We start from the raw sequence: 22,544 nt of genomic DNA on the forward strand, positions 1-22,544 counted from the left end.
CACCCCATACTGTAAGGGATGCATCTCCTGCAAGTATGATCTGGGGAACAAGGTCGAGGAATGGCCGCCCTTTTGACAAATTTTCTGTGTTCCATCACTCGGAAGTGTAATGAGTGCGGCTGTCCACCAACACTAGGTCTTGTAGCTGACCCAGTGATTTAGACCCTTGGTGTGGTAGTGACTACGAATGTTAGGCCTTTGAACTGATAATACATATTAGCTATAACAAACCTGAGGCATTTGCGATGAGCTGGGTGGATTTGGATGTGGAAGTAAGCATCCTTCAAGTCTAATGGTGACAAAGTTGCCTATTTGAAGCAGTGGAATTACATCTAGAAGAGGGATCACATGGAGGTTTTCTGGTAGTATGTAATGATTTAAAGGCCTGAGATCCAAAATAGGCCATAGTGAGCAGCCTTTTTTGGGGATTAGAAAGTATAGGGACTACACTCCTATACCTTGATGTTGAATTACGACTGGCTCTATGGCTCTTTTGAGCAAGAGAGCCTCCACTTCCTGTTTGAGCAGATTTTGATGTTCTATGGAAAGATTAAGTCTTTAAGGTGGAATGTTTGGAGGTGTGGTTATGAGCTACAGACAATAACGATGCTGTATGTCCATCGCCCATTGATCTGATGTAATGGTTTTCCAGGCAGAGAAGAAATGTAGTCGTCCACTGAAAGTGGTCGGGGCAATAAGCAGAGAGTCACTGCTTTGACGTAGGGGGGCAGAACGTGTTGAGGCACCCCTACCTCTATTTAAAGAAGGGGGGAGATAGAGGTAAACGGCTAGGCTCACCTTCCAATAGTTAATTTAGACCTGAATATCCCAAAATTTCGGGAACAAAAACCTAGCCTTGAAAAACGGATTTCACAAAACTCAATGGAGTTGGAAACACAATGTCAGAAAGAAAACGTTTTCTTTCCTGAGTCCCCTCACTCACCAGGGTTTCCCCATGGTGACATGCGTCATCATAGGGGCCATCTCAGTCCTCTACGTGCTGAGGCAGGCTAGGTTTTTGCACCCTTTCCTCTACCTTTTAAATTATTTCCTCTATATGAGCACCTATAGTAGCCCCTCGAGGGGGAGGTTTGTGTTGCCTGTAGGAGGAGGTAGAGGCATCAAGTGGTGTTGTTTTGGCACCCTGCTAGCAGAAGTGACATTGAAAAGAGCCACATGAAGCAGGGGTATGTATCGCCCCCCCAGTGATATTAGATACTGTGTGTCCTTTTTCATTTTTTCTAATGCTTGGTCAACCTGGGCACTAAATAAAGGCTCTTTTTCAAAAGTTAAATCCAACAGTGTTGCACTTAGGGCTTGAAACCAGAGATACTTGGCCAAGCATCTCTAGGCAACAAAACACTTGTGTTGTTTTTAAAAGAACTTTATTTGTGAATGTATATTCGTCACAATAGCATATAGAATCCACATCAGATATGCAATACATCACGTTTTTCATTTTTCTCCGATTCTAGAGATAGGGGGGCGGAGCCCCGTCCCCTAGTTCGGATCCATCCACAGTGGCATACAGTAGGAAATGTTTCTGTTTTGATCAGGATACTTCTGTAGACCCTCCCTCTCGCTCCCCAACTATCCCACCCCCACCCCATGAACCCCGGTGGTTACTCTCTCATCTTGTTTGTGTTCGATCTCAGCTCCCCAGCGCCATCCGTTCACTGTCTGGACTATGTAGCAGAAGTACCTTCGACCCACTCCATCCCGCCTCAGTGTCCTGAACAAACTACAGTGTACCCTCTGGGCCTCTAAAACACTCAGGTGTCCTGGGACTGGGGCCGGTCTATATCCTCCAGCTCTAACAGCATGACCTCCCAGTCTAGTGCCATCGGGATTTTTCGCCTCCCGCCTTCCTCCTCTTTCCTAAGGGCTCCACATTCTATTCTACCCCATTTTGCTACATCCAATCGCCAAGCCTCCACCCTTGGCCCCCTCGGGGATTTCCACCGCATCGTGATGTTTCTGACCGCTAACAAGAGAGTCTAGGGCACATTTAATTGAATTGTTAGAGATTAACGTTCCCTCATTGACAATCTCATGTCCCTCTTTATTTTATATTCTTCTGGAAAATATTGGGGGAGTTCCTCCATTTCATCCCAATGTGCCCTGTGTTATCTTGCTAACAGGGTTTGAGTGTTAGCCATCCACCAATGATTGGAGGATTGAGCTGCCACCTGCTTCCTTGAAGCATCAATAAGTTAGGATTCCTTATCAGGTGGAGCAGCATCCCCGGAGGACTGAGAATTGACTCTTTAATGGGCATTAGATACAACTAATGACTCTGGGATAGTTGACCTTTGATGTAAATTGGGTCAGAGGGTGCATGCTTATACTTTGTCGACCCTGGACGTGTTTATGCTTGTGCGCACACTGGTTCCTTGAAAATGTTGTCAACATGTCTAAGCATACCTTTAAGCATAGACAGGTATTGACCTGCTCTATGCATATTGAACAAGGTTTCAAAAAGGAAATCATCCTCTATAGGGTCTTTGTCTAGGGGAACATGGTGTTAGGCTGCTGCCCTAGTGATGAAGTCTTGGAAAGATGAGGCCTCATCAGGAGTGATGTTCTGGGCGGGTAAAGATCTGGGTCAGTATCACCCAGGGGATCAACACCATAATTATCCCAGGGATCTATGGGCTGTGGATATGAATTCTCTCCTGGCACCTGATCATCGGTAGGAGACTCAAGAGACCCTTGTGGTGTGAAATCTTCTGGCTCACCCTGTGAATGATGTGGTGGAGATGGTGGTGATGCTCGTGAAGGAGGAAGAGGAGGAGGCAAAGGACAGGCTGCAATGTTGTCCTTTTTAGCAGGTACTGGTACATCTATGGCCTCTGCAAAGGAAAGCTGAAGCTTAGATGATCTGGATGCCGAGTGCACAGGCTGAGCTAAAACAAATCCAGTTCGAGGTTGTATATGTAGCTTTTTCTGCTTCGATTGAGCCACTCCTGCATGATCAATTTTGATGGGGAAGCCAAAGGTTTTGTTGCCGAAGCAGTATTCTTTTTCAGATTAGAGGTGGTCAGATCCGAAGGAAGTGGAAGTGGGGTGCTCGCAGTCGAACAGGCATGTGGTCTGCTCGGTGCAGAGTCCGATCAGCTCGGTGCGGGAGCCATCTTTTTCAGCTTGGCTTTTGGTGCGAAAGCTGAGGGCACGGCCTCCGTAGCAGGGGATGATTGGTGCCTATCATGGTCTTCTGGCAGTGGTGGCCTGGTAGCCGAAGAATCGGTCAAAACCAAATATTTTTGGGGAGGTGGAACAGGGGCAGGGTTACTCACTATTCACTAGCCTGAAGCAGGATCGTGTATCCTTGAATTCAAGGCAAAGCCCAATTCGGAGTCATGGATGGAAAATGCCTCTTCCTGAGCTACAGAGGCCTCATGAAGCTCTTCCTATTCGACATCTTGCCCGAAGATGTCCGGTGTCTCTTCAACCCCTATATGCTGAATTTCTCTGTGATGCGCCCAATGGTCCGTAATGACTTTTATGATCAAAAGGATCAACACGCTTCATGATGGTCTGGATACAGACATAAGTTGGAAACCTAATGGAGGTCAGTTCTTGGGTACTTCGCGTGGCTGCTAGGGCAAAATCAAAATGGAGTTTGTTGCATTAGCAGCGCAATCTCGATCAAAGCTGGTTGAAATCTAGAGGAGGCCCGAAGGCTGTGATGGGAGCACGTTGAATCGACTTGCTGAAGATCTCTAAATTTCTGGATGTAAGGATGTAAAACACAACAGAAACAATACCGATGAGGTACAAAATGAGCAGCGGACCGAAGGCGGTCTCGAACCAGATCACCACAAATCAGGTCTGAATCCAATGGCGGAAAGAAAACAATCCAACAATGGAGTCAATGCCCATGCGCGAAAGACTTCTTTGAAGAAAAACAACTTGCACACATCCGGACCCAACACTAGATGGCGGACGTATGCTGAGCATATGTATCTATAGCCACACATGCCACGAACACTACAACTTCAGAATCAAGCTGCCAGACAATTCCTTAATGTGAAAAGCTATAAAACTCCAACCTTAAGTATCGCCATTGGCCCCCAGAGTAGCAAAGACATAACCTTAAGGTGCTTTGCATACATTTTTGTGTCCGGTCCAGGGAGGACGTAGCCTAGCAGTTACAGCTGGACTATTCCCATGGGAAGCAAGGTCAAGACTCATTTGCATATGGCTGGGTCCAAACTGGAATGGCGAGCAAAAAAACTATGGATTTAGGCCCAGATCTCTGTACTGGAGGTGAATGTTTGGCATTGTTCAGCATTAAGCCTATCAATTGTTCTTTTTACAATTGCATCATTTTTGAAGCATAATGTGCATTAAACGAGGAAGTAGTTAGAAACTCGCCCCTCACCACGTCAACAAGGGCCCTCAGATCGAGAAATACCATACCGATCTGATGGCCTATATTCAATAGAAAAAAAAAACATTAATGTGGTGGGATCAATCTGTTGGAACAACCCGACAGCTGTGGGCAGGGCTCGGCCAACTCAGAGCTTCAAGAAACGTTGAAAACATCACGTTCATGCAATTATTTGTGGCATTCGGTTTACGTCATGACCACCCTCACACCTCCTCATCCATTCAGAAAAGGGCCAAAGCCCCATGCATCACAAGTTGCTAAAAGCCTTGTGCAGCGATGACCAACTGCTGTAGAACATATGATTTCTGAGCGAATGAGAGGTGTTATAGAAGTCAGACATGTCCCTAGAATTGCAGAGTGGCCATAAATGGGCTTGTTGGGCACTTAACAAACACTCAAATAAATAGTTGTTGCTCTAATTTACTTTGGTTCAGAGTGTTGTGCTGAGGGACTTAGGTCTCTGTGGCATCTACCTTGCTGTTCCATATGTATTCATTTGACCCTCTCTCCTTGACTTAATAGCTCTTCCTCTGGGATGAAAGAACAAATAGTGCTACTTAAAAAAGGGAGAGATGTAGCCTGACCAGTGCTCCTTGCCAGTATTGTTTTAGGGACTGCCACAAACACCATGTTTCAAGAAGTCCGGGTCTATCGCAATACTCCATTACTTCCAGTGATCACGTCCTCTCTCCTTGGTTATCATTCTAACCTTGTTCCATTCCACATATTCACTGCTGCTCAAGTACAAAAATAAATCGCCACAAGGTTAAAAGGCAAGAAATGGCTTAGGTGTTGTAAGACAATAAACCCTTTTATTGTCCAGCATGAAAGCCAAACTCCACTATGCTGGCTTCCAAGTGGAGGATATACAACTTGAAACTTTAACAGTGTGAGGTCAGAGAACCCCTCAAGTCCATTTTTTTGCCCAGACACAAGTTCAGTGAGCTCCTCAGAGCCCCTTTGTCTCCGCCGACTTTCAGCTACGATTGCAGGTATTCCTGGATCTGCTCACTGTGGACGACTAAACCAGAGTAAGCCAGAAGTTGAAGAAGCGTGGCCGTCATCTTCATGGTGAGGATCTCTAACCTAGGAGAAAAATAGGGTTATTTAAATAGAGACAGCAAAGAAGTTAGAGGTCAAGAACAAGTACTGCTGAGCACTGAGTGGGGCATGTTAAGGACAAGCAGAGTAGACAAAGAACATGAACACAGATGGAGTTGCTGAGTACGGATAAAGCTACAATAAAAGAGCTGAGGTTAGACCTGGGGAGCGCAGACAGAGCGAATGTCCAGGCTTAGAAGAACAGGCAATGCTGAAGTCAGGGCTCAGGAGCAGTGAGAGAGCTGAGGTTGGGAGAAGAGCTGTGTCACGTTGATGGAGCAGCAGGGCTGAGAGGAGTGGACTGTTCAGAAATCAGGGCAGAGGAACATTGGCTAAGAGAGGCCAGCAAGACAAATATAGATATGAATTGTAGTGATGGTATTCAGAACAGGCCTCCAGAGGTTGATGATGGCATTAGGTCAGAAATGAGAGACTTAACAATCATGGTGGATTCAAGGTAGCCAAACAGCAGGATATCCCGGAGGACAACAGCAGCATATGCACAGGTTTTTGTGAACCAAGTCCTTAAGTAAATATGGTAGAGTAGCTGATTTGGTTTGTCCAAGCACAACTAGTACAATGTAATTGGTGAGGACAAAGGAACACCAGATTAAAGTACCAGTGATGATACAGCACAGTTCTCCTTCATCACAGCCCTGGTCCCTGACAATCAGACTAGTTTAAACTGCACTGAGCATCAGCAGTTCCCACCCCAACAGCTGCTTCTCTGAATTCTACAGCACGCACCACAACCTGTTTCTCTTTTGTGGATCATCAATTCTAGAACCAATACTTACTTCTGCAAACAACTCACCTGGTTGATAAATAAGGGCACAGAGGTGGTCCTTGTAGGAAACTTTTAAGGTAGGATGGTATATAGTAGCTTGTAGGACAGAGTCAAACAACTAAACTCAAACATACAGGGCATGCATAAGTATCTCCCTACATAAATGTTGGCATGCACCTATCTAGCCCACTATGAAACAGTTGCTGCCTAGGACTGGAGCAATAATTGCTCATTAACCCAGTCTTACAGCAAGTGGGAAGTGAGTTGGGTTTGGCTTGATTTCCAAATTTCTTTATCAGCATTTTGCAATAATCAAAAAATACAGTACAAAACTTACCAGGTTGAGACCAGTAACACTAATAGAAAACATACTTGAAAGCACAGGGTCTCTCCAACTCACAGAGGATCTCTAAAAGAAATAATCAATATAAGCAGTATTGAGTCCTGTGTGGGAAGGGAGTGGGAGGGAGCTAGGCCTGCGTACGTGTGAAAACTTGAAGGCTCACATCTATAAACAGATTGTCAGGGGAGGGACCCACCATTTACTCTCAGCCACAACGTCCTTGGTCCCTGTCACAAAGCTCCAACAATATTATTCGGGGGAGGGCCGGGAGGGGGTTAGCTTCTCAACCATGCTAGGGCACTTCCGGGCCTGCCACCACCATCTGTTGAGAGGAGGGGGGGGCACCATTGCAGCCACATGCGACTCCGGTGCTGATTCATCTTCTCCTGCCACTCTTTCCTCCATGCTCATCTTTTTGCACCTACATTCTTCAGCCACCCCCCGTTCCGACAGATTGGTTCTACATTTGCCCTGCGTCAGAGTGCTGAACGTGCCGAATGAATAGTGATTCTATGCCTGGAAAGCACTAGCCCCAGCTGGGCAAACCTATATCCCACTTTCCTCCCCTCCCCAGGGAGCAGCAAGAGGCCCAGTGGACAATGCTGGATAGGCAGTTCAGCCCTGACTCCTTGTTATCAGGTTTATCTCTCGCTGCTCCCCTACCCAGAAGGCTCTTTACTAACGGTATCGCAAAGTTACATGAATAAAATCAGCCAGGGTGTCGTTGCTTCGTGCACAGCCTGCCATCGTGCCGGAAAACCCCTATGTAGCCGCTGCGGCATCAGGTAAGCCCTATGGAGGTAATAGAACAGTGCCAGCTTGCACCTGTTCTCTAGCGCGCTTCCATTCTCCATCCGTGAGTGAGACATGGAGGTCTCCATTCTAGTTGTCGCGAGTGGACGTTAGGTCCACCTATCTATCCCCCTTGAGGGAGCGTTCAACCGGGAAAAAGACCCCTGCTGGAACCCGGATCCAGCTTCACAGTCAGGACCTCGGAATCACTGGGTTCCTCTGGGAAACCCGTCCATATCTCACAAGTAGTAGGGGACACACTCGCGTATTGTAGAAATTGCCCCGGTCCTACTCCAAAAAGCACCCTTGCTTACGTCACAAAAAAGCCTTTCAAAAACAGGTCTCACACCCTCTGACAGCCTCCAGCCACCCCTAGAGGCGCGAATATGCAAATAGGGTTGCAGCCACCAAATGGGAAAAAGTTCGCGCAAAGCACGCATTTAAAAACATATGAACGCTTTTTTGCATGCCTGTGCAACCTGGGTCACTATGAAGGGATTGCTTACCGGCACCCTACGACCCCCATAAGATGTTTTGGGAGGTTTTCATCGGGCACCAGTACCTCCAGGAGTTTCATCTCCCAAACAGGGCCATCCTTACACCACAGCGCTGCATTCTGGAGGAGTCCAGTTAGAAGATAAAACTGGAGATCCAGGAGCCCCAATCCCCCGTCTGTTAGGTCCAGTGTTAGGACCTTCAGCCGGACCCAGCTACGTTTGTCCACCCACACCAAGAACAACAGCTCATTGAGCTGCCTGAATAGGGAGTTCGAAAAATTTGGGGAGTCAGGTCCTGGGACGTGTGCTCGGCTGGACCATAAGATATACTTAGACAAAAACTAAATGCCAACTACACAATTACTTTAACTCCTCTTATTTTGAGAAAGAACCAAGTAAAACTCCTGGGTTCATCTGGGTATAGTGCTATTACCCTTTTTCTTTATTATTTTAATTTTTTTCTATTTCATGTATGAAAAGGACACTTCTTCATATTTTTTGTGAACACATAAAAACAATTATTCACAGCACAAAACATTTTTTAAACATACATACACCAAATCGTATATACACAATTATTTGCTTTGATATATACACAAAATTATCTTGCAAAGACAAGAGTTATGATATGGGCTCAAGATTAGAATAGACAATTAATGAAAGTCAAAAAATTAATAAACAACAACTTAATGTGATTAGCTATTCATTTCACAAACATAGACCATAAGTTGATTCCTTTAGTCTATTAGCAAACTGCTGTCTACTCTCTTTTACGCCAACGCGTTTCGAATCCGGTATGTCCACTCAACGGATTCTCATCAGGGCTCTGCCTTTATAGAATGTATCTAAAAAATGTATAAAACAAAGCTTGTTTTAGCTTCTTTATCTTTAATTACTCTGCTTTCAACTGTGCATTATCAATGTCACTCATATTACCTGTTTACCAGCAGTCGCCGGTCCGCAGGTAGAGTGTTGTTCTTGACTGAATTCCTTTCACTTTATATCTACAAGTGAATAAGGGCATTATGACTTTTTCTGTTTGACTGGCAGAATAGGGGCACATGTCTCCTAGACATACCTTGAGGGATCGAGTCTTTGTCCCTTTAATGTCGTCAATTTTATTTTCCGGAATTGTAGGTTGGTTACAGCCTGCAATTAATGAAGCATTTAATTTAGACCATTGTGTGCACAGAACAGAAAGAGAGAGCGCTCCCTGCTCTAGAAGGCGTACCTGTTTGGATTTGCTCCCTGCTTCGGCTGTGTGTGTTCTATTTTCTTTGATGGTGTAACATTGTGTTTTTATCAGTCTGCTTTCTATGTAGAGAAGAGACAAGCCTTCCCTCTATGCATGTAATTTCCACATCAAGGAACGTCATTTTAGTGTCACTGTACTCCATCGAGAATTTAATGTCTTGATGTTACACCATCAAAGTGCCCACCCCAGGAATCTGAAGGCCAATTTACCTTATGGCCAATTACTCCGTATCAGGAGAAACTGTACGGAGCTGTCGGAATACGAAAGACATGCTGACACATTCTGTAACGAATTAGAAAACAGAGGATACCCTAAAAAATTGGTAAAAAAACTCATTCAAGCGGGCGCGTTGCACGCCTCGCGAATGCTTGTTACAGACTAAACCTAAAATAGAACTGGACAGATTGGTCTGTGTTACCACATTCGGGCCTGATACTAATAAACTGAGACAGGTTGTGTTAAAAAATTGGCACTTACTAGAAAATCTGGATTGTCCTTTCCCACGTCCGCTTTTTGTGTACAGGAAAAATAAAAGCATTGGACAACAAATAGTACGGGCAGACATTGCATTACCAAAACCCAAGAGTGACTTGTTGTCGCAATGGGGATTAAAACCCATTGAGGGACACCATAAGTGTGGGTCCTGCGCGGCATGTGGGACGACTGTAGAAGGGAAGGAATTTCAACATGGAAGCACAAAGTGGAAACATTTGAGTTTTTCAAACTGTAAGACACGCAATGTAGTGTATGTAATTATTTGTCCATGCGCAAAAATTTACATAGGTAAAACAACGCAGCAAGTAAATACGCGCATAACTCAACACAAATCAAGAATGAAGAATAAGGTGCTAACCGCCCCTATGGTGGAGCACTTTATTGAAAATAAACATACTGAAAATGACCTCAAATGGTCAGTTCTGTATGTATTGCAACAATCCAGACCCATGGACCCCGATAAAATTCTGCTACAAAAAGAGGCGTACTTGATACTTAAATTCAATAGTGCACTTACTGGCCTCAATTCATTATCTGAAATATCCAGACTGTAGATACAGGGTAACACTACATTCGTACTATTGACTCCAGTATTTAATTCTGTAAATGAGACAAGATCAACGCAAAAGTGGTGAAAAACGCTGATGTAAATAAATAGTTCTTCTAATTTAAACGTAAATTCACCTTCTTTGCGCATCGAACATATCATCCTTTCGCATACAAACCCACTATAAGCTGGCCGCCGAAAATATTGTCGATATGGAAGCCTTAAAACACTGTTCCATGATGGCCGATGTATCCAGAGACTGAGATCCAGTCACCGGGTGTGGCCGCAATAGTAAGTAAGTCCAGCGATATAATTATCGAGTGCTGCTCCACACGGCTTGGTTTGATGGTTAGCTAAAACCAACTCTAAATTCCTGTAGGGAGACGACTGACGACGCACAAGCCGAAATCGATATGCGCAAGGCAATCGCTTACCGCTAAGAAAATAGAACACACACAGCCGAAGCAAGGAGCGAATCCAAACAGGTACGCCTTCTAGAGCAGGGAGCGCTCTCTCTTTCTGTTCTGTGCACACAATGGTCTAAATTAAATGCTTCATTAATTGCAGGCTGTAACCAACCTACAATACCGGAAAATAAAATTGACGACATTGAAGGGACAAAGACTCGATCCCTCAAGGTATGTCTAGGAGACATGTGCCCTTTGTCATTCTGCCAGTCAAACAGAAAAAGTCATAATGCCCTTATTCACTTGTAGATATAAAGTGAAAGGAATTCAGTCAAGAACAACACTCTACCTGCGGACCGGCGACTGCTGGTAAACAGGTAATATGAGTGACATTGATAATGCATAGTTGAAAGCAGAGTAATTAAAGATAAAGAAGCTAAAACAAGCTTTGTTTTATACATTTTTTAGATCCATTCTATAAAGGCAGAGCCCTGATGAGAATCCGTTGAGTGGACATACCGGATTCGAAACGCGTTGGCGTAAAAGAGAGTAGACAGCAGTTTGCTAATAGACTAAAGGAATTAATTTATGGTCTATGTTTGTGAAATGAATAGCTAATCACATTAAGTTGTTGTTTATAAATTTTTTGACTTTCATTAATTGTCTATTCTAATCTTGAGCCCATATCGTAACTCTTGTCTTTGCAAGATAATTTTGTGTATATATCAAAGCAAATAATTGTGTATATACAATTTGGTGTATGTATGTTTCAAAAATGTTTTGTGTTGTGAATAATTGTTTTTATGTGTGAACAAAAAATATGAAGAAGTGTCCTTTTCATACATGAAATAGAAAAAATTGAAAATAATAAAGAAAAAGGGTAATAGCACTATACCCAGATGAACCCAGGAGTTTTACTTGGTTCTTCCTCAAAATAAGAGGAGTTAAAGTAATTGTGTAGTTGGCATTTAGTTTTTGTCTATGAATAGGGAGTTCGGCAGGATGCAAAACGTGTTTTGCATAGTGTATAGACACCTGGGCAGTAAAACCATCTTGCTAATTGCCACTCTGCCTATGACAGACAGTGGCAGGGTGTTCCAAGATTTAACAGAGGCAGTGAGAACGTCCACCAGCGGGCCCATATTTAACTTGTACTGCAGTTGTTGGTCATGCGTTATCTGTATCCCAAAAAAGCGTAACTGCACCGTCTCCCAGGCCAGCCCCAGCTCCAGAAGGCAAGCCGCCTCTTGGTAAGACAAGAACGGCAGGGGAAAGAGCACCGCCTTATGCCTGCTGACGTGCAGGTCCAACACCCTCTTAAAGTCATCTATAAGGTGCAGAAGGCGCAACACTGACTTTTCCGGGTCGGTCACATATAGAAGGGTTTCGCCCGCGTACATCGACAGTATACGAGTCATGTCCTCCACTCTTATTACTCACTTCTTGAGCTCACTCCATAAGTACACCTCCAATGGCGCCATGGCCAGTGTAAAGAGGAGTGGGGACAGTGGGTATCCCCGCCTCGTTCATCTGTCTATGCTAAACACTTCAGATACCACCTGTCTAGTACATACCATTGCCGTGGGTTCCGTGTATAGGAGGCACACCCAGGACAAGTACCCTGGATCCAACTCCATCCTCTGCAGCACTTGCCACGGATACTCCCAGGAGAGAGTAGCAAATGCTTTCTCAATGTCCAGGGTAACCAATGCTGCCTATCCCACCACTTCCTGGGTGGAATGTATTACATGAGAAAGCCACAGTAAGTTCACATGGGTGCTCCACCCTGACATAAATCCACACCGGTCATTATGCACCAAGTGTGTGACTACATGGCCCAGACGCATTCCAAGAGCTTTCGCGGGCCACAGACGTCCACATTAACCATGGATAATGGTTGGTATGACCTGTGGTCCCTCTGGTCTTTACCAGGCTTAAGAAGCATTATTATCAAAGCTTCTCGCGTGTGGATTGGTAGGGTACCGCTCGATTTTGCCTCCTAGGGAGTTTTTCAGGAAATTAGGGAGTAAATAGGCGGAGTATGTCTGGTAATATTCTAGTGGGAGGCAGTCTGGTCACGGGCACTTCCCATGAGCCATGTCTTGGAGGGCCTCCTGTAATTCTTCCAGTCATCCATCGTCTAGGCTTTCCTTTTGGTCCACCAAAGAGATCGTGACCCCATTCAAGAATGCCCCAAGCCGTGCATCACATCTCTCAAAGGGCCTCATACACCCTTGCAAATGTTTTACATATTTACAACAGTTATCATGTGTAGGGAGAGAACTGTGTACCGTCTCAATTGTTGCAGTCCTTATTTTATTTAGTCTAGTGCAGTTTTCACATAGTGCATGGAATACTGTTTTTCCTCTTTACTGATTTAGACCACACTCAGACCAAGAAATTCACAATGAATGGGGGTGGGAGTGAGTCATTTAACATTGCATCCAGGTAAGTTTCTTGCCTAAGCCTCTGTTGCAGTTAAACCCAAACAGGTAAAAATACTTTCTTGGTGTTAAGGAAGGAGGTTGTATCATGGATTTCGTATTGTTCTTTATGTAGGGCCGCCGAACCAGAAGACAGGGCGCGAGCACCACCACCTTTTACACATCAGTCAGGTTGACCTTCAGTCTCAAATTTCTATACAAACTCCCCTTAAAGTTGATGCCTGCCACTATATCAGCACCATGTCTAGAGGGTAACTGCATATGGTGTTACTGATGTCTTTTTCACCCATAAACATTTCACCCTCAGCCCTCCTTTTTTATTTACTTTGGAGCAGCCCCAGCTCACACATGCGATCCTTCTAAAGTATTTCTATAAGCCTGTGCACTGGTTGACCCTAAGGATGGCACAGAAATGTGTGCAAGGGGTCCTGGCTACAACTGCCAGAGGGCTCAAACTAGGCACAGAGAGTTGAATGTAGACTAAGTCAACCCAGCACATAGTGCAGTCCAACATTCCTCGAATTTTTTAAATCTTCATTATAGTCCCTAAAAATGATGCTACAGGCAGTAATGTGCTTTATGCAGTTTCCTTTTTTCTTCATCATCCTCCTAATGTGTCAAACATATTAGGGAATCTGCCAAGACTAAAAAAAAAAAAAATAATATTTGAGGCAGGAGACAATCACTACACTTCTTAAGAACGTTTTTAACACCCTCAACAACATAAGGAACATAAACTCATGTGGTCTCAGCTCCGCTGGCGTACTAAGGACAGGAGCCACAGTCTTCATCAGTGCCTACTGTGCCGGACTAGTGTCAAGCAACAAGGAAGGTCCAAAGCCCACTCCCAGGGGTGTTTATTGTGGACCACGGCACTGCCAAGGGGTGAGTCAGTTGAGCCGTTTATTGAAGAGGCTTCGGTGCTCAGATTTTATGGCGTCCTAGTGGCACTGGAAGGAAGATCTAGTCTTGCTGGGCGTAAATATCATGGTGTGAGTTTTTCAGTGTTTCTCAAGGCTGACATTTCAACACAACAGAGAGCGAAAGGATTTTGTCTGCAATGCGTGGATTTTGGGTCCCTACTGAAGGTAAGGTTGGTCAGAACAGATGTCAAGGGAAGTGAAGTTTTACTAATGTTCAAATTTATACAATTTCAGAAGAGGGCAGTGCCAACTTCTACAAAACTAAGAAACAACAACCAATTGCCAATACTGCAAAAAACGGATTGGAGAGAGACGAGCAGGAAACACGCTGATTAATACGTAAGATCTAAGTCACAATCAACCACTAAAATAAAGAAGTGATCACAATAAAGCGGCCCTCAAGGAACTCACTGGATCAAGCATTGAGCTAACAAACAACTGAAGCCCCCTACGGGAAAACAGCATACACAATTCAAAACGAATGGCCTCAACAGAAAAACATGTGAAATTTGAGAACCATCCTGAGGTCCTAAAGAGAGTTCCTCTTCCAAGGAACTCGAAACGCGTCGACCACCACCGTGTTAGGCCAATTGTGTAAATGCTTTAAAAAACTTTTGAATCTTTTTGTATGTTTAGATGGCCTATTGTACAAATTCGTGACTGTTTCTTTGAAAGTTCGCTCCAAATGTACCATTTGACTAACACTAGTTGTGTTAAATAGAGTTACTGTCATTTTTTGATTCCCCCCCCTTTTTTCCTTCCCAACTCCTTTCACAATGTCTGAAAGAATTGTACATATGAGTATGAATGAGGATTTATGAGTGAATGTTTGATAGAACGTTAGTTATAAGCGAGTGCAAACGTTTTTAAGTAGGATTCTTTTCCTTTCTCTCTCCTGTGGACTTAATACCATTTTTGATAATGAAGAAAAAGTTGTTGTCCAAATAATGTGTTGTGATTCCTTATCTGAAATAAACGGATTAATTCAAATGAATAATTTATTTGAAGAATCAGTTTGAGTCTGTTCTTCATGGTTCATTTATGATATGAGTAAATTGCAGTATTGGCAATTGGTTGTTGTTTCTTAGTTTATAAGGCTTGGCCTTACTGCAGATTAGCCAAACCTTTTGTTGGTTCACGCTAACTTCTCCAATACAGCTGAGGATCCCGCGCATGAAAATGAGAGGAGATCTTTGTTCCAGCTTGTCTGGCTCTTGGCTCAGTGGTGCCATTTTGTCGAGCATGGAACTTTATTGCTCTGCAGTCTGTGGTTTCAAACACAGCCTTGTTGTCTATCGATTTAGATTCCGTATGAATTACCCGATTCATGCACTTATATAGGTACATTTTACATTGCCCTTATGTAGGCATAGAAATCCAGTCCTTATTTAGGCATTGTCCATGCTAACCAAATACAGGCATGGCTACTTACATGCGTTCATCTACGTCAAAACGAGTTTGACGCGACTCGCCACAGCAAGTCCCGAAGGAAGTCATCTCCCCCAACTGACACACTGACCAGACGCTGTCATCCTCCTTGCCGAGAATACAGTTCCAGGGTTTCTGACTTCCCTTGCGGGGTGTTCGAGAATCGAGTCCTGGGAAAGAGATACCAACCTCTCTCATTCTAAGGTATGGAGCTGATTAGAACCTAGAGAAACCTTTGGCAATTCTTGGCTAAACTAAACTAGACTATAGCTAAAACAGCACCTACTTCTTCCCTCGTACTAGACTTAAGTTAGGTACACTGGGGTAGGATTATTTTAGAAGCACTAGTTGAGTATTTTAGCCTGTGTTATTTATGTATGTATTTTTATATATGTCATAACAACAGACAATGCTATTACAGTATTATTTTATATTACTGTTTACGCTGTACACATAATACTTCGCATTCTGTCTTAGGATTGTAGCAGTTCATATCTCTTGCATGAGAAAGAAGGTTCAATAAACCCTTTTTATTGAAAACGCCAGTCTCTCTATTTCTATGCAACTCTGTAGAAATGAAGCATGCACGATTGACTGAGTGAAACGGTTATCTATTGTTTCCACAACTCTGAAGATATTATTCTGAGTCTAAGGGAATGTTTATGCGGTTGACAGAAACGAATCCCTTTTTGTGCATTCAAGAAAGTTTTAGTGACCTCTGAGTTAGCTGGCACACACAAGTAATTAAGTTTAATGTACTCGATAGAGACATACTGACCTCAGTCCTATGTCAAAACTATAGTGTATATTATTCCAATGCGCAGATCCTATCAGGGATATAGGAACTACACTACAGTCTTCCCTGACCTTCGCGACTTCAGTGTATTCTTTAAGTAGTGCTCGAGACCAGCCCCTTCATCTAAGTCAGACGACAGATTCGGAAACTTTAAAAATCCTTTAGCAGACGGCAGTGGAGTACGTGAACTGTAAAGAGCTGCATTTGCTGATGTCACGCCTCCCAACCAGGACACTACATACTCCGGCATTGCAGATCTGAATCCAACTTGCATCATTTGAATGCAACAAAACAAAGAAGTTCAAAATGCATCTAAAAAAGTTACCTAGGCTCCCAGGAGATGTCAGAACAAGATTAACTATATATTTAAGAAAGGTGTCACTTCTGCCATGAAAGAAGATAGAACAATAAAGAGGATGCAGCTGCTGTGAAACTCCTATGCAAACATTTTAGTTGCCAGACAACACATGGATCTAGTTCATAAGATGACAGTACAATAAGAAGGTATCCACTCAAAGTAATTATTATCTAAAGCCATGTGATAACTCCTATCTGCCTCGGAATGCTTGTTCCTTTAAACAGCAAGAGCCAATAGCTGAAATACTGAGGCCAGAGAAGACGAGGCTGGAATGTGGTGCGAGTACCGATACAAATAAAACTTTTTGACTTTGACTTTGACTTTTTGACTTTGAATGTGGTGCAGGGACACATCTTGGCTGGAATCTGAGATTCTGGCTCTAAGTCACCCCCAAAGCCCCCCAAGAATGGGGACTAACAACTTCGGCCCGGAGATATCGGGCCTATACCAGATGGTTGGGAGAACGGCGGTGCGGGTGGGCCATGTTTCTGTCTGTCCAAGGGGAGCCCTGTGTGCTGCCCCCGGGATGCTGGACTGCATTGATGCCCACACCTGATACTCCTGCAGCATCAAAGACAAGCCCAGTATCTCTAGAACCATGGTAGTCTCATCAGGAATTTTCAGACCTGGCAACTCTGGGCCTGGAAAGGCTTATAACTGCGAATTGAAGGACTTCTCCAGGAGTTATTGCTGCAAGGGAAATACTCCAATACTCAGGCCCTCTGTATGATCCTTCAGCTGAGGGTACCAGGATTATCTGATGTATGGTTACAGGTGAATAAAGTTCATTTGATTCAGGTGGTCCCAAGGAGAGTTATTCACACATGACTCTTACCTCAATGCGAATTCAAACTTCAGACTCTCCCACACCATCCTGAACAAACGGAAGATGCCGGCGCCAGGCATTTTCTCCCCGACAAGCCTACTCCAGCCTCTGACAGCACTGAAAGGAAAAGTAAAGAGATGTTCAGGATTTTTGGCTAGCGATTCCCCAGACTTGAGACCAGTCCTGGATTGCACAGAGCTCTGCTCATGGCACCTCCAATTCATTACATTCATTAAACCTCCATCCTCAAAGATTCTGTTCCACCCTTTCAGTGGATGGACAGCTCTTTGCGGATTCTATAAAACCGGTTTGTTGCGTGGACAATCCATAAGGAATCTACACCACACGTCACAGCCCATCAAAGATTCAGTCATATCCATTCACCAGATGTGCAGCACATTCCATCTCACCTCCAGATTATAAAGAATTCTACCCAGGTTCATCCCATCACTCCTCGACCAACAGATCACTGATTTTATACCATGCATGTACTGAACGTCCAGACCGTCAGTCTCTACAGCCCACATTCACTGGAAGTACAACACATCACAGACTTTGCTGTCCCCTTGTAATACATTTCAATCCCTCAAAGATTTCACGGCCAGCTGATCGATGGTTCAACTCATCACATATTCTACACCATCCATTCACAACACAGCTAACTCCTCATTGTACAACCAATCAATGAAAGACTCTACAGTACTTCCTCAATGCACTTCCAGCCCACTAAAGATTCTTTCCTACCTATTCACTGGCTCTACAGCACATGATCAAAACATCATAGCACTACAAACAGATCAATGATTTTACACCACCTGCTGACTGAAGTTCAACAATCATGGAACCTGCCACGATGTGTATGCTGCTCAGACGAAGCATTAAGGATTCGACACCACCCAATGACTGCTGTCTGACCGCTTACCCATACTCCAACCCATGAAGCACTATGCCCCACTCGATCACTAGGAGTATGTAACTTAACACCATCTGCTCATTGTACTTTCAATGAGGTAAGGATCGTACCCCATCCTCTCACTACATCACCTGTTGACGAACAGCCAACGCATCAAGGATTCTACACTACCGTTCACATCATGCTCACCCCACCAGTACACTACACCTCCTACACAACCATCACTCCTAAGTCAGTGGCTCACTGGTTTTCAAGCCCACAATCCAACATCTGATAAGTTGTCCTTTCTTGACAGAACCCCATTTTGTTCAAACCCTAATTCAGGAATGGACTGTCCGGGTAAAATTCCCCCTCTTCTGTGAAACCTGAGGCAGACTCACCTCTTTGCCATGATGAAGTATCTGTCCACAGGAGCCCCCAGCGTGATGTTGATGCTACGCACAGTATTGATGTTTCGGAAGACCAGCAGCATGGGCCTTGGAAGGTCCTTCAGGACCTGCATGATCCTGTCGAAGTGCTCCGCAGCCATGGCCTGCATGTACTTGGTCTCTTCACGTGTCAGGACATTGGAGAGTGTCAAGTCCTTCATGCTGATGGGCCGCTGCATCAAGATTTCACAGAAGAGAAAGTAATCTGTGGTAAGAAATACAGAGTGTATTACATGGGGCACCATATCAGGTCCTTATTTAAAGGACAGAGCAGGAAAAAGCAAGCTTGTAGAGAGGTCTCCTGCACGGATATGAAGACGGTGAAAAGAAGGGTGGGTAAGTGAAGAGTAGGTTTGTGGTCTGTGTAGAGCGAAAATCAGCAGAGCACTGCGAATGGTCGAAGAAAAAGATACAATCAATGAGCTATTGGAGGGGCAAATGGGTTCTAGGACCTGAAAAGGACGGTTCCTTCTTTGTCATGACACAGTGCTCTTTAAAGAGGACCATGTTCAGCTCTTTGATAAACTAAAGTAGGGTTGGGGTGATCCTGAAGGACATGTGGCTGTCATTCAGGAATATTGTGGGCATTTTATGTTCGAGTGATCGATGGTGACTGACTTGTTCTTAGGTACTTAGGAGGGCTTGCAGATTGAACCATTAAAACTAGAGAAAACCGTGGCAGATCATGGAAAAGGGGTTGCAATGGGTCATTCCACTGCTGCTGGATGAAAGGAAAAGAGGTGACCGGAGCTGTGCACAAGTGCTGGACGATTAGCGTACCTATGGTAGGCAGAATAAGGTTTCCATCTCCATGGCACAACTAACAGTCACGGATCGTCTCTTCTGTATAATATTATACTCTATACGTGTATCACTGTTTATTATATTTTCACAATTGCTGTGTACATTTCATTTTCTATCTTCCAACCTATTGTAAAGCGCTCTGATATCCAACGGGATCTTGTTCGCGCTATATAAAACTTTCTAAATAAATACTGGCTAATATGAGAAGAAACAGTGCATAGTGGTCATAAAGTACAAGGTTAGAAGTGGCAAGAGTTGTCCTGGATGGCGGAAGGGCTCTGTGGCTGGCCTCACTGTCTATCAGGAGAACTTGATGGGTAGAACGTCTTAATGACAGAATAAAATTGACCCAAGAAGACCAAGGTCCTGATCCAAAAACCTGTTGCTGCTGATCTCCACCGTGCTGCATCCGATTCACTTGGGGTTAAGCCCGAGATCCACCAGACAATCTCAGAAGGCTCCTCACCTTTCTGGACCAGAAATGGGCAAAGGCGGAGTCATTTCAATTGACTTTAGATGCAGAAAAGGCCTTAAGGTCAACAGGATGACTTTCTCCCGGCAGCACAGGTGCAGATGAGCTTTAGCTATGAATTTCAGGTATGGGTCGTCCTGGTATACACAGAACCGGTGGCACTGGTCAGGGTCAATGGTATAATGCATCTTAATTTTACAATGGGTAGAGTGACTAACGATGCCTGGCACTCTACTCTCTGATCATTTAACCTATCCCTGAAGCCAAAGGCCTGCTGGGTGAGAGACAAACTTCTTATTGGAGTACTCATACAGTCTGATGGTGGAGAATAGAGGATTTCAGGTCATACCACACCATGCTTTAGAATATGTTTGCAACTGGGTGCTCCAAACGCAGCACCAGCTACATACTACACCCTTACCGTGAATGGGCTCATTTGCTACACTCAATCTTTGTATGGCGCTTGGATTTTTCACAATCTCTAGGAGTTCAGTGATGTAACATGAAGGCAGCACCCACAGTCTGAAAATTGTTCCAGCAGCACTGGTCTGAAGGGACAGGAGAAGGAAGGATGGCTCAGTGAACTGAACACTTAACGCAGGGAAATGTGGATTTCCAAAGGTCAAGAGCACGAATCCGAGGAAAGAGACTACAGATTCCATCTTTCAGGGTTGCATACATTTGGATCACAAATTGGGCAGCATCAATATCTTTCAGTTACAGCACTTACACAAAAAAATAAATTATTATAATTGATGACTGTTAGAAACGGGACTCTAGTTAGCAGTGGCTTGCACCCTGTCCAAGTAGGGACCCCTTATTCTAGTCAGGGTAAAGGAGTTACACAGCTAGGATAACCCCTGCTCATCCCCTTGGGAGCTTGGGACGAGCAGTCAGGCTTATCTCAGAGGCAATGTTTAAAGCATTTGTACATACACACACGGTTAAACAGTGAAAACACTACAAAATGAGTCCATACTAGTTTTGAAAAATAACCAATATTTATCTGAATAAAACAAGACCAAACGACAAAAATACAACATACACAAGTAAAATATCACATTTCAAAGGTTAAGCATATGTAGTCCATAGGATAGTCACTTTTACCACAAAGTAACTTGGTTGCGTTAAAATTCAATGACAGTGCGAGGCGCAGGGGAGGCGAGGCACTGGAAAATCAAAAAGATGCATTGGTTCCTTATTCCCAGGGAAGTGGATGTGTTGGTTCCTAACTGTCAGGGGAGATGAGGTGTTGGTTCCTTACTGGAAGGGCAGGCGATGCGTCGATATCTGTTCACGCAGCCTCGGTTCCTAACTGCTGGGCAACGTCAATAAAGAAATCTGCACCCAGGGACGATACATCGAAAATCCAGACCCGCTGTGTTGATTCCACAACTGCAAAGCAGGCAATGCGTCTGAGTTGGAGCAGTGCGTTACAGACTTCGGTGATGCAGTGCTTGAAACACACGCTACAGCGGTTCTTCTCACGCGCTGCGTTGGTTCTTTTGATACGCTGGGGCCAGCGGTGAAAGCGGAGGTTGATGCGCAGATCGGGAACCATACTCCAGTGCTGGCAGAAGCAATTCATCGAAGTTTGGAGCGACGAGTCGACAAAAAACAGAAGCTGGAAGTCGATGCGTTGGATTTTCTCCTTCAGTTCAACAGATACTACTTCCAAGGGCCCTGGTACTGGATTTTGCACTACTTAGCTAGTCAAGATTATCAGCAGAAGAGGGTAGGCACTGGTAGGTCGAGTCTTTGATGGTCCTGTGACTTCTTAACAGGAGGCAAGCACACATAAGCCCTTAGAGAACCTTGGAAGCAGGATACAGAAAGCAAAGCCCAGCCCTTTCACTTTCAGGACAGAAGCAGCAAGCAGCACAACAAAGCAACAGGCAAAGTATCAATTCCTCCTACAGCATCCAGCTTTTCATCCTGGCAGAAAGTCCTTTAGTCCAGAAGTGTTCTGATTTTAGCATGTCAGAGGTTCAATACTTATACCACTTTCTCCCTTTGAAGTAGGAAAAACTCAAAGGAAAGTCTTTGTAGTGCACAAGACCCTACCTTTCCCTGAGCTGGCTCCGGACACACTACAGGGGGTTTGGAGACAACCTTGTGTGAGGACAGGCACAGCCCTATTCAGGTGTCAGTGACAACTCCTCCCACCAATCTATCTCAGGAAGGCCCATCAGCCTGGTGATGACCCATCAGGATGTGCAAGGCACACCTCAGCTCCCTTTGTGCGACTTTCTAGAGTGAATGCACAAGAGCCCCACTGGCATCCTAACCCAGACGTGGATTCTAGAGACCGGCAGAACCTTTCTAAAAGTGACATTTTTAAACACGCAATTAAAAAAAACATCTTCACCAAAAGATGTACTTCTACATTGTGAGCCCAGAGACCCCAAACTCCAAATCCCTATCACCTCCTAATGAGAAATTACACTTAAAAGATATTTCACGGCGACCCTCATGTTACCCTATGGGAGAAAGAGTACTTGCAATAGTGAAAAACAAAATTAGCAGTAATTCACA

General features: G+C 44.3%; 1 protein-coding gene across 3 annotated transcripts in view; it reads right to left on the bottom strand.

The window, feature by feature from the left end:
- Positions 1 to 1,368: 1,368 nt before the first annotated feature.
- Positions 1,369 to 22,544, bottom strand: part of ADCK5 (aarF domain containing kinase 5) — a 249,863-nt gene continuing 228,687 nt past the window's right edge. For all 3 annotated transcript variants that reach the window (XM_086966521.1, XM_086966523.1, XM_086966522.1), the window contains 3 exons: positions 18,686 to 18,938; positions 17,402 to 17,509; positions 1,369 to 5,479 (listed from right to left, as the gene is read on the bottom strand). In XM_086966521.1, coding sequence (XP_086822647.1) covers positions 5,374 to 5,479; positions 17,402 to 17,509; positions 18,686 to 18,938 — 467 coding nt within the window. In that variant the 3' untranslated portion in view covers positions 1,369 to 5,373. The remainder of the gene's footprint in view (positions 5,480 to 17,401; positions 17,510 to 18,685; positions 18,939 to 22,544) is intronic.

This window comes from Lissotriton vulgaris, chromosome 4_1 (assembly GCF_964263255.1).
Source record: "Lissotriton vulgaris chromosome 4_1, aLisVul1.2, whole genome shotgun sequence".
Taxonomy (NCBI): domain Eukaryota; kingdom Metazoa; phylum Chordata; class Amphibia; order Caudata; family Salamandridae; genus Lissotriton; species Lissotriton vulgaris.